This window comes from Zosterops lateralis (genome assembly GCF_965231275.1).
Source record: "Zosterops lateralis genome assembly, chromosome: 6".
Taxonomy (NCBI): Eukaryota; Metazoa; Chordata; class Aves; order Passeriformes; family Zosteropidae; genus Zosterops; species Zosterops lateralis.
The window spans coordinates 35,591,435-35,607,225 of record NC_139761.1 but is presented as its reverse complement, the minus strand read 5'-3'; the positions used below and the strand labels follow the sequence as shown (position 1 = coordinate 35,607,225).

Here is a 15,791-nt window from a genome sequence, read left to right as displayed (position 1 = left end):
AGCAATGTAAAATTAAACAACTAAATAAATAACGGCATACTGCAATGAATGCTAATATTTGTGCTACCTGTATGCTTGGTACCGGGGAGGAATTTACTGCAGATTCGCACATGAGAGAGAGTTGCCTGAGTGAAGAAGGCCTTGTGGCCTTTGCTGGAAGGATGGGAAGAGATGCCAGCTGAGAACCTGCCTGGAGTTTGTTTTTGGAAGAGCTGTCTCTACAGCACAAAGAGGACGTGGGAAGGAGAAAGCAGACGCTTCTGCAAGCACATGGTGTGTGACTGCTGCACCTTCCAATGAGAGTTGGCAGCAGCCTAGTGCCTGTCTGTCGGCACCTCTGCTGTGCACAGACATTTGTGGCAGAGGAGCTGACGTTAACCCCTGTGCCAGCACACACACATACTGCAGTCAGCAAAACCTGCTATCCACGGGTTGTTAGAGATGTGTCCTGTTAACTCTGCTGTACTTTTCCCAGCTCATCCTTAAGAATCCTGTTTGACCAGCAGGACCCCCTACCATACCATCACCAGGATCTTTCAAAAAGCCAAAGAAAGGAAAGGAGACCTAGTCCTCTTTAAACAGTTACTTATGCCACAACTGAATGCAACACTTTTTAGGAGCAATTATGATCAGCTGCATTCAACCTAAATGATGGTGCTAAAATGCACTTTAGAAAAAGCAGTAAAAATTGTTGCATCGGCTCTGGAACTGAAGTAGTTGGTAGCAGGCACAGTTGAGATGAGGCAAACAGAAGAAGCTGCAAGAAGCTGCAAAAAAGACCTTCACATTTTCCCTGACTAAACTTGACAGGAGAACACCAGTGGGGGTGAGAAAGCAGGGAAACAAATATGTTTTATCCCAATTCCCTTTTATGTTTCCAAATCCCCACTAAGAGCACTTCTGGATCTGCTTATTCTGGTCTCTGCATTCAAGATTTCACTCTTCTCAAAAATGCTGTAGTGCCTGTTTGAGCTGCCTGCCTGCATTAACCAGGGTGAGCTCCTTCCCGGAGTCTCTGGTACCTGGCAGTGCTGCCATCTAGCAGGACCAGGGGGGACTGGGTGTTCCAGCTGCTGCGGTACTGTGAGGGCTTTCCTGGATTTATAGTTGGAAAAGAAATGCTTCAGGTTGCTAAATGGCACATAAGGGTCTTGGCCTAAGAGTGAATAACTCTGGAAAATCTGAGCACTATCTTTTTGGCCACTTTCAAGTATTCAAGGGACATGATAATTTACACCAAGTTTTAGCTGGTGCATTTTCTTCACACTCAACCAAGTTGCTTTTACTACTAAGGGAAGAAAAAGATGAATTATTATCCTGTAATATAAACTAACCTCCCTGCTAAACTAAAAAGCATAATTTTTTTTTTTTGCAGCCCACAAAAGAAATTACACTGGGCTGAAGGCACAAGATTGTAAGAAAGAGTCTTAGTAAGAGGGATAACTGTAAGCAATGAGAGCTCATTTTGAGTAATACACAGAAATCCTTTGTTTAGCCCTGTAGATACGTATTTGGAAACACAATGTAAATCTTTCATGGAAAAGCACATTGATAAAAGTAACACATAAATTTAGCTATGGCTTCTCTGTAAATTGATGAGACAACTGTTTTGCTTCATATCTTCAAACACAAATGTGAGGGCAGAGCTGTTGAAGGTCCATGGCAGACGCAGTGCAGAGGACTAGAGGCAAAGGGTTGTTGAGTGCTGTGCAGTTAAGGGGTCAGCCTGGTACTGCAGGAGGATTTAGTCCTAAATATAGCAAGGGCTATCCTGGGAGACAAGAGTGGGCTGCTGGGAGTCTAACGCCATATGAGCAGCTTTAGGTTTTGAGAACAATGATCATGGCTAAGAGGCTGATTTTCTCAATATGGGCCAAATCCTGGCAGCTGGCAAAAAGCCCAAGTGAAAAGGTTTTTCCTGGGAGGAGGGGACAACCTTCTGTAGCATTCAGGAGACTGGCATTTCTTTTCCAAACAACACAATATGTAGGAGTCACAGCAATGAAGATGAGGCTTTTCCCTCCTATGTGTGCTGTGGTACAGCTATGAGGTGTAACTACTTAACCTTTTGGTCAACACCCTGACATCTGCAGGCTGTCAGCAGCTTCCTCCTTGTTTTCTCCATGAAAAATCCTGCCAAAAAGCAGAACTCTACCAAGGAGAGGAACGTGCAGAACCCCTCACACAGCAGAAGGAAATTTTATTTCAGTGGAGCATTCTGTGTTTCATAGGAGATGGAGACAGAGCAGGATACAGCCCTACAGAAACAAGCAAATCACAACTGCTGAGAAAAGGTGGCTATGATGAGACAGGGAACACCAACCCTGCTTGGATGCCTACCTAGAGAACACATACTGGATAGATAAACAATTTTCCATGCCTCATCAACATTTTGACTGTAAGATATCTGCTGCTATGTCATCTTGGGCTGCCTTTAAGTGGTAGAGCTCAAGATCTCAGATTCCAAATTTATACTGAAATCTTTAAGCTGTTTGCCAACAAACTCCATCCTGACAGCCCACATTCCTACCTGCTGTGGGCTGAGCAGAGGTATGAAATGCATCACTGATAGATCCTCCCAGGGATTTTTTCTTAAAATTTTAATTAGGAGTGTGAACACTTAAAAAGGTAACAATCCCTTAAAAAAATTAAATACCATAGTGTTCCTGCAGTGCATGGGTTTAGCAGAAAGAGACCATAACCCTGCAGTCCATGAGAAGTGGACTCCTGGAGTTCTGGCTTCTTGATTAGATGAAAGGACGCACTTGCAAGCACTTTGGCTCCTTATTTGGGAGATAAGAAACAGTATCAGCAGCTTCCTGGCCTTTACATGAAGAGGAAATTCTCTTGCTCTGGATCTGACATGCAGTTTTTTCTTGCTTTCAAGAAGCACAGCGCACACTACTGACACAAGAGTCCCAGAGTCTGAGTGCTGAATTCAATTTTTGAGCAAGCTAGAGACTTTCCCATATAATCCATCAAAAGGTATTTTTTGGAGGTAGGAAATGTCTGGCACTGAGGCACTGTTAATACTCATGCATGTAGTTTTAGACAGCTTGGCAGGATCAGCACCCTGAATAACAGGCAGACTATTGTCCTGTGGGAATATGCTGACTGTTCTTGTTACCCCATTCCCATGATCTTTCATTTGGAGAGATCTGTTGCCTGCTGTCACCGTGTCTGCAAGGAGAGAGGTCACTCCTGGCTTTTTCCTGGCCCTTTTTCTGCTCATGTGTGACAGAAGGACATTAGCTTAGACAGCAGTTTGATCCCTGATGCCTTCAGAGACAGAAAGGGAAGACAAAGGCTGGATGGTAGATTTTTTCATATAACATGACTGCTAAACCACAAATTCAGATGTAAGGCAGAAGATAAAATAAGTACTTTCTGATGTGCAGTGCATATGTGCATTTTGAAAAAACTCCCAACAAACTAAAACAGGAAAATAATAACACAAAGTATCTGCTCCTATGTAAACCTCTGCATCATGTCTTTTGTTTCCTGCTTTGCACAGCATCAGGCACACCAGCATAAGCCTCCACAATCACTTCCCTATTTTTGTTCCAGACGCTTAACTACTCTTCTGGCTGTATTTGTGGGGCTCTTGATTTTAGATTCTGTTTGGTGGTAGGTTGTTTTGTGAAATTCACAAGGGCAGGAGCTTGCACTTTTGCTTCTAAGTGTAACAAATACGCAACAGCGAGACTCTGTGTGTTTTCTACAGTCACCATAATCCAAATAGGAGGAAGACAACCAGAGTGCAGTGTAAGGAAGGATTTTCTCCTCCAGTCCCACAGAATCAGAGCCAAAGAAAGAGAAGGGAATAAAGGTCAAGTCCTTGTGCAGTCCCTAACCTCTACAGGAAGGTGCAGGCTGTCAAAAACCTCCAGAAGCCCTAGGCACACCATTCATGTATAAATACTGATGCAGTGCAGCAGTGCTTTCAGTTCCCCACAGCACAAGCTCAAGGTCTCTGGGCAGCACTGCTACAGGTGGATTTGTCCTCTCTTAGAGGCAGAGCACCTTGGTGTGTCCCATGTCCCCCTTGCTGGCTGCCTGCACTGCCAACTAGAGCTGCTTTGCTGTAACCCTCATTCTCCACCTTTAGTCATTATCCTTTAAGGCACGCATGTAACTGGGGTGCCTGGGCAAAACTTTAAAAAAATAGGAGTAATGTTTCTTCAAGTTCTTACATGAAAGATGATACAGACATGCAATGAATGATTATTTTCACATTTTCCTTCCATGCTGTGATTTTGCACAAATGGAGTGCTGTATGCTCACTGAATAGACACCAGGCCTTTTACATCCTGTGCATGCTTGAAAACACAAAGTCAGGAGAAGTGACCCCTCATTTTCCCTTCTTGGTAAAAATGACATTTTGCTTCCAAGAGATCCTTGTTTAAACTCGGAGTTTGGTTTTGAATCAATAGGATCCTGTCAAGTTCTGTCAACACCTTGAGCTTCCTGATACAACCAGAATGCAAACTGATGACTGACCACTGATGAATCCTGCAAGGACTCATATCTCTATCACAGTCCAGAACAAACTGAACTACATCTGGGGCAGCTGAGAGCATGAACTGGGCTCAAATCTCAAGATTAGATTTAAGGAAGAAAGTTTTTACAATGAAGATAGTGAAAGCCTGGCCCAGATCACCCAGAGAGTTGGTAGATGCCCTGTCTCTGAAAACATTCAAGGTCAAGTTGAACAGGGCTCTGAGATTCTTGATCTAGTTGAAGATGTACCCTGCTCATTTCAGGGGAGCTGGACTAGATGAACTTTAAAGGTGCCTTCTGTCCCAAATTATTCTATGTTTCAAATCTGGGACAGGTACATTTCTGGTTTGAGCTGCCTGGAATTCAGCATTATGGTCTAAATCTGCCCTGGAATTAACCAAGGATCTGCAAAGAACAGTTAAAATCCTTAACTGAGCCTGGATTAGAACTGAATTTCCCTGAGTCATCTTCATAGAAACAACAGCTGTTTAGTTCAGGTAAAGGAATGTTGATCTAAAACTCTATTTTATTTATTAAAGAATAAGAATAAACAAAGAAAACACGAAAAGAATTCCAAAGACAACTCTGTGGCTTACCTTACCTTGGTACACCTGGCTCTGAAGCTTACCAGTAAATGTAGGCTACATGTCCCTACAAACATTACTGTGAGGAAATCCAACACATCCTGGTGATATTAACTTCCAGCACCAAGGGACTGAGGAAGGTATTAAAGATCTTGTGAAGGCAGAAAGACTTTTCAGGGGAGGCAAGAGATGCTTGATGGGGGTAGGGGGAGAATGGTTAAAAAACTAATAATGTATTGTACAGATAAGCCATAACTGTCACATTCACAGCTATGTGTTCCCTGTAAAGATGAATTACTTTGGCTGTCAGCAGCTTCATTAGCCAAAAGAGGCCATTCAGATGGATCCAAACCTATTTACTTCCTAGAACTGGTGGTGCCTGCTTCATATTGCACTGGTTGTTCACCGATGCTGATAACTCCTGTGGGAGCTTACATCCTGCTAAGTACTTCACTGTTTAATTGAACTGACCTTTCCTGACGATGCCCCTTGTATTAAAAGCTGCTTTGCTCCCCAGCGAAAATGGTTTGATAATCATAATATTTTACTCAGAGGACAGTTGTTAAGAGCAGAAAATAATCAGCTAAATTGGTAGGCTCCCCTCTGGAGGGGCCCAGCACTAAAATGACGGAAGGTGCTGCAGACTGAGATAGCTGGCAGAGCTGACGATGAGGACAGAGCTAGGAGCAGCACTGGGCTGTTTAAGGACAGGGGCACCAACAAACTGGACAGCTGGGGAGGGGAGTGCAGGCTAAGCCAGCACAGCACACTCTGCACAGAGCTGAGATGTGCTGCCACAGCTTGAGTCAGGCAGGTGGGAGCCACAGCAAGAGGGGCAGGTCTGTGCAAGCCCAGCAGTGCAGGACTGTGGAGTGCAGCAGCACACAGGGACACACAGCATGGCAAGTACCTTAACCTGAGATGGGGAAATGGAATACTGGGAATCCATCTCAGAGAGAGGTCTGTCTGAAATAATAAATGCACAGCAAATTTAGGTTTTGATTACGAGTGCTTTGTGGTATGAGATTTGGTGCTGAGGTTAAAGAGAGGAACCTTTTACTTTCAGACCATGACTAGCCTGGGGACAGAGGTTTTAAATGAGAGGCATGTTTGCCAAGAGCCCCTTTTCTCCCTGTTTTTATCTAGGCTAGTTGCCTTACCAGATGGTTGAGCAGCATCTGGGAGAGCTCTTTGGGGGCTGGGAGCCAAGGTTGTGCAAAGAAGCACATCAATGTAGACTGTTAAGCACCCGGTAACAAATGATGCTTTGCTTTCAACTTCCTGTTATGAAGCATTTGCTGGCCTGGATATGCTCTGCCACACCTTGCCATTCCCAAGTACACCAATGTGTCCATTTCCAGTGCTTTTTATACAGAATTGGCATTTTGTGGATATCTCAAGTCATGACTAGAGTGTCACATCACCTTCTCCTATTCTTCCACTGCAGGAGTATTGAACTAATTTTCTCAGACTTTCCTAATTTTCCTTCCTCTTAGTGTCTCGGACCTGCAGGCATTCAAAGAATGTGTTGTTGAGTAAACTATTTTTTTTTCTCATTCTTTACTTACAAGGACATTTCAGTTGTTTTCCTTGTTGTACTAAAGCTACACAGGACAGGACAACACTCATATTTTCCCCTCCCACAGAGGGTGTTTTGATTAGTTGTATCTAGTTGAGTCCCTAGGAATGTGGGATGTGTGGGAGCTCCCATGGACCCTTGGTGCTGAGATAAGGCAGCTGCTGCAGATTCAAGAGCCTCTATGGTGGCAGGGCTGACCTGTAAGAAACACCATGGCAGTACTTGGGAGACTTAGAGAACCTTGGGGTGATCTACATTGGCTCCCATGAAGTAGATGTGCAAACAAAAGCGTCCCTTCTCCAGGATGAGCCAGTAAAAACTCTACCAGGGCACTACACCCTTCAGCAATGTCCTGCTTCTTCCTGCTTTTGTTAGAATGCCTTCCCAGATATCCAATCAAGCCATCAAAAACAGCTTGCTTGGTCTTTGGAGAGCTACCAGAAACCCACTGTACAAGAAGATAACTGGGTTCACCTTCCACATGGTGCTATCCACTCTTGGCATCGATTCAATCTCCAAAATAACCATAGCTGGCCCTGAAGGTCTGCCTTTGCCTCATATTTCTGTGTCCATGAACTACAACAGATGCATTGAGGACATCTGTCAGTGTAAAAATCCACTGAAATAAAATTAACCCAAGGAGCTAAAATTGCAGTCTAACTGCCAGGGCTCCAGCTTGATTTTATCAACTCCCTTTGAGTGGCAATTACATTGTGAACTGATTAGTTCAAGGCTAAATCCTCCATGTTTTCTTCTAATTAAATACTCATTGCCTAAACATTTATCTTATTTTTAGTACTTCTACTTATCAATTTAATCAATTCCCCCATTATTCACCTATTTACTTTAGCCTGCATTTTGCCATCATCTTTTTTAGGTGATGCAAGAAGTTCTTTTTCACTACAACTTCCAAGCAAAGAATACATCTTAGCAAAAATGTCCTCATACTGCTGTATTTCTCAGCTTTAAAAAGGGCATTTAAGTTGCCTGATATTCACAGGGGACTGCCTTGAAACTTCCTGTACGTTCCTGCTATGCTGGCCCCAAGGAGCAAGATTGCATTCAGGAAAAGAGAGTATTTGATGCTGGTTTGAAAAATTCATTGCCTAACCTTGTATAAGTGGTCCACAACATCTCCCCTGAGATGAAAATATTTTGTTAGTGGAGTATTTTGAAGAATTGCCTTTGAATGCCAATTAAAAAAATTCCCCAAACCCAGGAATTCTTTTCACTGCTGTTGGTTTTATTACATCTTGCAATAAAAAAGATTATGAGGAGGATATCTTTTAATTGTGTCCCTAGTAATATTTTCCAAACTATCCCTTATTCCTTTTTCTTTTTTAAAAATTAGAAAATTATATTTTCACTTTCCAGAAGGTTATGCAGCTTTACCCTTGTTGTAGCAGTTTTTCTCAAATTATCTGTTTTCCTCAAGGCATTTTCCATGTACAGTTTATCTAAAATTTCCCTGATAAATCTGGAGCCTTAGGAGGGAAGGATTAAGATCACTGCATTGCCTACTATCCTATCGTTAGTCTAAGGTATTGTCTGGTGGACAAATTTCTAGCTGTGTTGGAGGGAGCTGCTGCATCTGGGGTTTGGCAGGGGGATATAATAAGCTATAAATAAAATCTAGAAAAAGCATATTAGCCAGGGTTTTAATATGACATTGGCCATTGTGTAAATATGCCAGACTTTGATGACAGGTAGCACAGACAGACAAGCTGAACTGTATAGCACTCTTTCATCTGTGCTTTCTCTCAGACATGGCTCCAGCTTGCAGCACCTTGCAGACTTGTAGATTTTGGAACATTTGTTCCCAGAGGAGCCTTGCCCTGTTACAACAGATAGATTCAATGAAAATATCACTCACCCAGCTTGAATAGATATCCTCAAAATCACTTCAAACTGTGCATCTCCTTTTTTTTACAAGTGAGCAGTGACAATGTGATAGTGGAATACCATATTAAAACTGAGAGTTTCATTAGCAGTAGTTCCATAAAACCAAAAACTAACCTGTGCATCTTCATATGTGTATCTCCCTGGGTCTTTGACATTTTGGCTTGTTTTCTCATAGCTGTGGGAATCCAGGTTGATAGCACTTTGGGCCCCAGGAGCTAGAAACTCTTGCCAGATTTCTTCCACTCTGGTGGTCACATCCTGTAAAGGTTGTTTCTTGAGATCTTGGACAGCCAACCAAAACCTGTACTAGGCAGAAATTAAAAGAGCAGAAAAGAGAAAAAAAAAAAATAGAAATCTAGGTAAGCTTTTGTGAATAAGCCCAGGCAGAGTCCTAAAACAGACATAGAACCGAATCCTGCATCTATTAGAAGTCACAGTAGACTCTCCATATAAGCATGATTTCAAGGGGAGTGGATGATGTACTTTACACCAACCTCTTATATATTTTGGCTAAGATCACAACACTGACTTCAAGAAGTGATACATTCTTATTCAGACTGCCCCTGAAGAAGTGTCAGATTAGGTATGCAAACAGGGAACCTCCAGAGCTATGCAGCTGGAGGAGAGGAGCAGGCTCTGCTTCCCAAAGCCTCACTGCAATGTGCTGGTCATTCCTGCTGCAGGATTGGTCATCCACAGGGGATGTCAAATGAAGGACAAACTTAAGATTCATGTAATTTCCAGTGTGAAGTGGTAGCAATGCAACTTAAGAGAATTTTATTTTTTTTTTTACTTGTAAACTGACCAGCATTTATATGGATGCCAAGAGAAAAGATAACTCTTGTCATGCCATACTCAAATTTTACAGGGATATTTTCTTGACTAAACTATGCTTATAGACTAAAGTAAGTTAATAAACACTGAGAAGATAATCTCTTTGATGACTAAGGATGTAATCCATATCTTGATCTGTGAAAACAAAGACCACAGAATATTTTTGCAAGAGTGACATGCATGTCCTTTGTCTTTTACCCGAGGAAAAAGACATTTTCTTGGTGGTGTTAGTTTGATTTATTGCTGAAAGAGATACGCTTTTTCAGGTGATTAATTCAGAAGATGCATAGTGCCCAGTAGCCTTTTGTTTTGGTAAACTCTATCTTCCAGCAAGGAGGTAACCCTGAGGGTTGTCTGCCCTGAGTGCCTGGGCCCTGCAACCTGGTTGAGCAAGCACAATAGTGCTCCGCAGGGAGTGCTGAGGGCTACAGGGCAAACAGGTACAGAAGGCACCTTTGCTGCCACCTGCAACAACCAGCTCTTTCCTACCCGCTGGCAAAGGTGCCCATTGTCCAGGGTGACAAGGAGGGGAGGGTTTGCCTTGGCTGTCCCTGCCCTGCACTGCTCTTTTCCACTCCCTCTGCTGGGCAGACTGTGCAGAGGGGACGGGAATTGTCTGAGTCACTTGTTCAGGGCATCCACAAGAGCTGCACAACTTTGAAAACCCTGTGTCTCTCTTATAAACCAGTTGAACTTTAACTGAAGTCCTGATTTCTCACCCCAAATGATTCAGTGGTGTCAGTGTGCTGCCACTAAGGCAAATATTCCTCCATGGTGGAAGGAGGAAGATAGAGTCTGTCCCAACAAAAATCCTGATGGCAAAGAGGGTAGGTGGAGGATACAGCAGCCTGGTGACTCTTGTGCTGTTCCTGACCCTCACTTCTTTAATGGCTGCAGGCAGTACCTTAGCACCCTGGAATCAGTGGTGTTATTGCAAGCAAATGAGGCTGCTACCCCATTTAGCCTGGTATCCTACCTGCAATAGAGGCAAACAGTCAATTTGGGAAAAAAATTACATCCACACTACATGCAAGGCCAGGCTAAATCCTCCTTGCTGTCTGCTGCTTCTTCCCGATCATCAGGGGGCCTCATGCTGCAGCCCTGACTCACCCAAGCCACTTGATTATATTCCTTCGTATGGTTTTCTCATTTCCTTGGCAGACCCAGTAAAACAGACTGGGGTACACTCAAACACCACATCAGTACCTGTAGAGTCCCATACTTGTCTAACACAGTGACATTTGATTTTACAAACTGAAATAGAGTATCTGGGGTTGGTGGAGGAGTGTGCATGGTCCTTTTCCATCTTTGAGAGTTTAGGTACACCTGATTCTGCTTTGTCATTTGAACAGTGACACCCCCACTTATCATATGCAAGCAGAGAGTAAAGGGTGGCACTCACAGTGCAATAATTTGATGCTATACGTGGCTTCCGTTACTTGAAAATACTTTATCATTCAATTTCAGATGTAATGGGAACATGTGAAAGCAGAAGAGGCATAGGGAGAAAAGATGCTAAACATTCCAGAGTAGCTGGGACACCTCAGACAGACACTTGGCTAGAGAGAACCTTTTCTTCTGGCTTATCTTCTGCCCCTGGAGCCGGGGAGGCGGGCTGGGAAAGCACACTCGTGAGAGAACTGGGAACGCTGTGAAGTGACAGCTTGCCAGAACAAGAGCACCATCCATTTTAATAACCATTTGGCTCAATCTGAAAACCAACCAACCAGACCAACCTGACAGTAACAAGAACAAGCTCTTTTTACTGCAAGCAATTGTGAATTCATGCCCAAGGCTGGATGTCCTCTTCAAGGCAAAGGGGAGTTTTGTCTTGGTAAAAATTTCAAAGCTATTCACTATAGCTGGCATCTAAAAATCAAGTAACATCAAACAAGGGTAGCCAGCCCCACAGCTTCAACTCCAAGGCAAATTCTCTGCCACAAGGAATCATCCTGAAGCCAATGCATAAACAGGGCTTGCTATGGGATTTACAGCATTTATAAGAGAGAAGCAGGTATTTCTGCTTAGGAAAGGAGCTGACCTGCAATGACTGTGCTGGAATTTCTGCTCAATTATAAAGTGCAAATGTACTCCCTGAATCACTCCTGCAATTTCTGAAAAGTGAGCCTAGCCCCAAGTTCACGAGGAGTCAGGTGAAGATCCTGCATTGCCTCCTCTCCTTCTGTAGGAGACAGATGTCCAGTGGACACGTCTTGCACAGGGCAGGGGAGAAGGGAGATGTCCTTGTGTGTCCTCTCCACAGGTGCCCTTTAAGCACAGCAGGACTGGCACAAGGACTCTCTGCACAGAGGAAACAGCAGCATTGATCACAGGTTCTTTGTCCTTTATAAAACAGCATGTAAGGACTGGAGAAGGCTGATAATACAGTGTCCTAAAGTGTTGTCAGTGGCATAAACCATTCCAGCCTCATCCAGATTGTAATTAAACTGCTGTCACTTGCAGAAGATATCCCACAATGGCATTTATCCTCCACAGCTCCCCCAAGGCACAGAGAGCTCCTGGACCTCATTGTGTGTGCTCTGCCTCCCTGCAGGGCACGGCAGAGGTGCCTAGTCACTGCTGTTAAAAGAGGGCCCCCAGTGAAAAGGCTGCTGGGGAAAGACACGGTGAGTAGTGGAGGAGTGTTTGCTTCTGAGGTACATTGTAAAACAAAAATTTATTTAAAATCCTGATCGGGAGGCAAAATATGGATGACTCCAGAAACTGAGAAACAAGTGTCGAGATAAGGGCAGTGTCCTATCCCCATCCTGGGGGTGGATACAGCACCCCCAGCTTGACAGTGCATTCATCAAGTGACAATCTAAGGTCGGAATCCAAGCACACTTCTCTCCTTGCCTCAGTAGTTCCATGCCAGTATCCCATGCCTCTGCAGTCTCACACCTCTAACCATTCACCAAGAAACAACTATGAACATCTCAGCCAGGAAACGAAGGAAAGCAATAGGTAAAAATAAGAATGCAGTTCAGACAGGGGCAATATCCACATCTTTGTGCTGTTTAATGGTCAGATCCTTGGCACGATGAACTTGGCACGGTCAAGACCAACAAAAGCCTGTCCTCGGTGAGCGAGCTGGGGGCAGGCAGGTGCTGCAAGGCTGCACGCTGGGGCACCGGGGACCTGCCAAGGAGACCGCAGTGCCGGTGGGGACAGGGCAAGCATCCCGCAGGCCTCCTCCTCACCGCCCTTCCTCCCCTCCACGCGGTGCCCGCCGGACTCCACGGTGCAAGCCCCTCCTTCTGCTGCAAGTCCTTTCGGTGCTGCGGGGCCGGAAAGCCCTTTTGCCGGCCGTAAGCGGCGCCCGCGGTGCGGAGCGGCCCTGCCCGGGACCGCTGAGGGGCCGGCACCGCGCCCGGCTCCGCCACAGCCCGCGCGGCGCGCCAGCGCCACCTGCCGGCACCGCCCGGCACCGCCCCGCACCGGCACTGCCCGCACTCCCTCCGGCACCGGCACCGGCACCGGCACTGGCACTGTCTCGGAACTGCTCTTTATTTACGGAACACGGGACTTTGGGGCGGTTCGGTGTGTTTACTGCGCACAACAAACTCTCCTCACTGCCTGAACTTCTCCTTTCCTGATGAAGACTGGGGGAAAGAAAAACTGGCAACAAGTTTCCACCATTAGTCATGTAGGATAGAAACACTTTCTGCAGGTAAAACTCCTGATCTCACAGTCAGTAAGTGCCTGCATCCATGCATTGCCAGCTCCATAGTGCATTCCCACAAAGTGCCATGTGTTTCCTACTGAGGTCTATAAACAGCTGTGCAGCCTCCTTTCCCTTCGGGTGAAATTCCCATGTCCCATATTCCCACTTTGCTGCTTCTCTTTGAATTTAGGGGGGAAAAAAATTCAATCCACCAGCTAAATGAACATCTCAGCAATCTCAAGATGTCTTGGAAGGTTCCTAGGTCATAAAAAATGTATAATAACTCTCTGACTCCCTTTCTTTTCTTATCCTTTCTTATTTGTTTTGTTTTAAATTTGGCATTTTGTCAGCTTTATTTTGGGCACTTCGAAAATCACCCGAGTCAAAACAAACTGTAGATGAAAGATAACAACACAGATGAGAAAGAAAACAGAGCAAGGAAAAGAGTTAAAATAAAAACAGAGAGAGAAATATATCCAACTGACTGGCTTTCCTGCTCCCACATAAATAACGGATGGCCAGTTAATAAGTAAGTTACAGGGCTCAGCCGAGCCCAGGAGACTGGTGGACATGATCCTGCAAGTTTATTAGAACACAGAAACACAGCTGGAAGGTGATCCCGGAGGTCATTGAGTCGAGCCTGCTGCTATCTCTGGCAGTGCCTCACCCAAGACCCCCACTGGGACCAATTTTTCTCAGCTAGGAAGAGATGGAAATACCCCACCACGATCAGCCCTGTGATTTGGGACTTGCACCACAAGGTATAAGAGCAGAATTTGGTCCCCTTGCTGTATTACTGAATTACATTCATGTCAAGGCACTCAAACATACACTTCACAAAATCTTTTCTAGTGCTACCATGAATTTCTAGGTTTACCAGCAGTCAATTTCTCACATCTGTCTTAAGTTCAACACAGTGGCCTACAGGGCTCCTGTCAGTGTTAATCCTAGGATTAATCCCAGGATACTCCCAAAATCCTACTCGTACTTCCAAAAGATAACACATTCCCTCTGCAACAATTCCAAGATCCCTGGGTAGTTACTGGGAAGAGAGTCCTGAAAAGATTAACTACGAATGTTACTTTCCTAGCAAGGTGCTAAATGGTGTGCTCTCAGAAAATTTCTTACACTTTCCCAGGATGGGATGTGTCTCACTTAACTGTAGTTGTCTGCCATGCAGACACTGTCATTTGAATCGGTCTCTCCAGGTTTATGATAATAGAGACGGGTGCTTTACAGTGTAATTTAGGTGACTTTAGTTTTGTTTCCACTTAAAGCTGAAACAAATCCTTCTCAGGTGATTCACTGACTCCTCTTCAGCTTCTCTTCTCTCTTTCTAAAGGGAGACTGGATAAGAAGAAAGCATGTGCTTCGGAGCTGTCATCTTAGGTGAGGCAGATCCCAACTTTGCTGTTGAGTGTAACTTAGATTTTGCTTGCATCTCTAAGCATCCAGCAGTTGCTTTCCTTTATGCTACATAATCTAGTACAATTAACTAGCTTTCTCTGCCACACCTGAACCCTTCTCTCTAGCAGCACTGCTAACAATCCACTCTATTCCAGTTTTCTTCATTAATATTTCTGCCTTTGCATCCTGTTATTTAAAGCTTTAAGCAGGCTGGCTAATGTATGCAACCAATATAAGATCATATTACCACATAACCCAATACCACCATAATGATACCATAAGAATGACAGCAAAGTTCCCATACTAAGAGTGATGCCAATGTCTTCCACAAAGAATGCAGGAATTAACCTGCCTATGTCAGCCCACTGATTTGACACCACCCTTCACTACATCTCAAAATCGAAGAGAATGTGCATCAGCAGGAGGAGCAGCTCCGACTGTCCAAGGAAGATACAAGTTTGCCTTCTCATGATCAAACTTCCTTCATTTGTTTGAGTAGGATGAATGTAGGGGACAGACACTAGGCATAAAACCTGCTGGATTTCATTAGCACAACCCCAGATTAATTTCAGAACACTCATTTGAAGAGTATTTTCATACAGTATATTAATTTTGCACTTAATCACTACAATTTAATTGCAAATGAGTGCCACTGTACATAACTGCAGTAAGCATATGCAAGTACAGTACCTGTTTAGCAATGGAATTTCAAGTTCATTTATGTAACTAGTAACACTCCTTTGTTTTCTTACAGGTGATCTTTCAGGTTTTTCAAAACAATAAAGTGCATTGTGTTTTCACTGTTTTGCTGCTGGCATGTTTTCTGTGCTTCTCCTTGGACAGGGAAACCTGATAAATAGGATGGTAAGTTCCAGTGCCATTAAAAAAATCACTTTCTGGGGAATTCCTCTTTCAGACCTTGCAGGCTAGCAGACTGCTCTACAGTGAAAATTGCTCACATGCTTTAGTAGTATTTGATTTTCTAAGTGAAAAAGAAGGAAAAACCACAAACTAAAAAAGGCTATGGAACCAGGTTCTTATCTGGTGTAAAAAGAGAACATCAAGCCTGCTCACTAGCAGCAAAGGCCAAAGCTGGACTGACTGTGTGATCAATGACAGGAGATTTCCTCAGCCCAAGAGCAGGTGCAGTTCTGCAGTGAACCTGCAAGCTTCTCTGGCCTTCCCTGCAAATGCTCACTCAGCCTTCTGGAATATGACCCAAAAATCCCCCACAAGAACCTGTCCCTTTACCCATTCCTGTGCTGAGACACAATCACAGCACTACAAAAAAAGCCTAAGCAGTGTTACTCAGACTGTAAAA

General features: G+C 44.1%; 1 protein-coding gene across 5 annotated transcripts in view; it reads right to left on the bottom strand.

Moving 5' to 3' along the window:
* RGS6 (regulator of G protein signaling 6) overlaps positions 1 to 15,791 on the bottom strand; it is a 257,977-nt gene that overhangs the window by 31,279 nt on the left and 210,907 nt on the right. For all 5 annotated transcript variants that reach the window (XM_083864330.1, XM_083864331.1, XM_083864333.1 and 2 more), the window contains one exon: positions 8,680 to 8,866. In XM_083864330.1, coding sequence (XP_083720456.1) covers positions 8,680 to 8,866 — 187 coding nt within the window. The remainder of the gene's footprint in view (positions 1 to 8,679; positions 8,867 to 15,791) is intronic.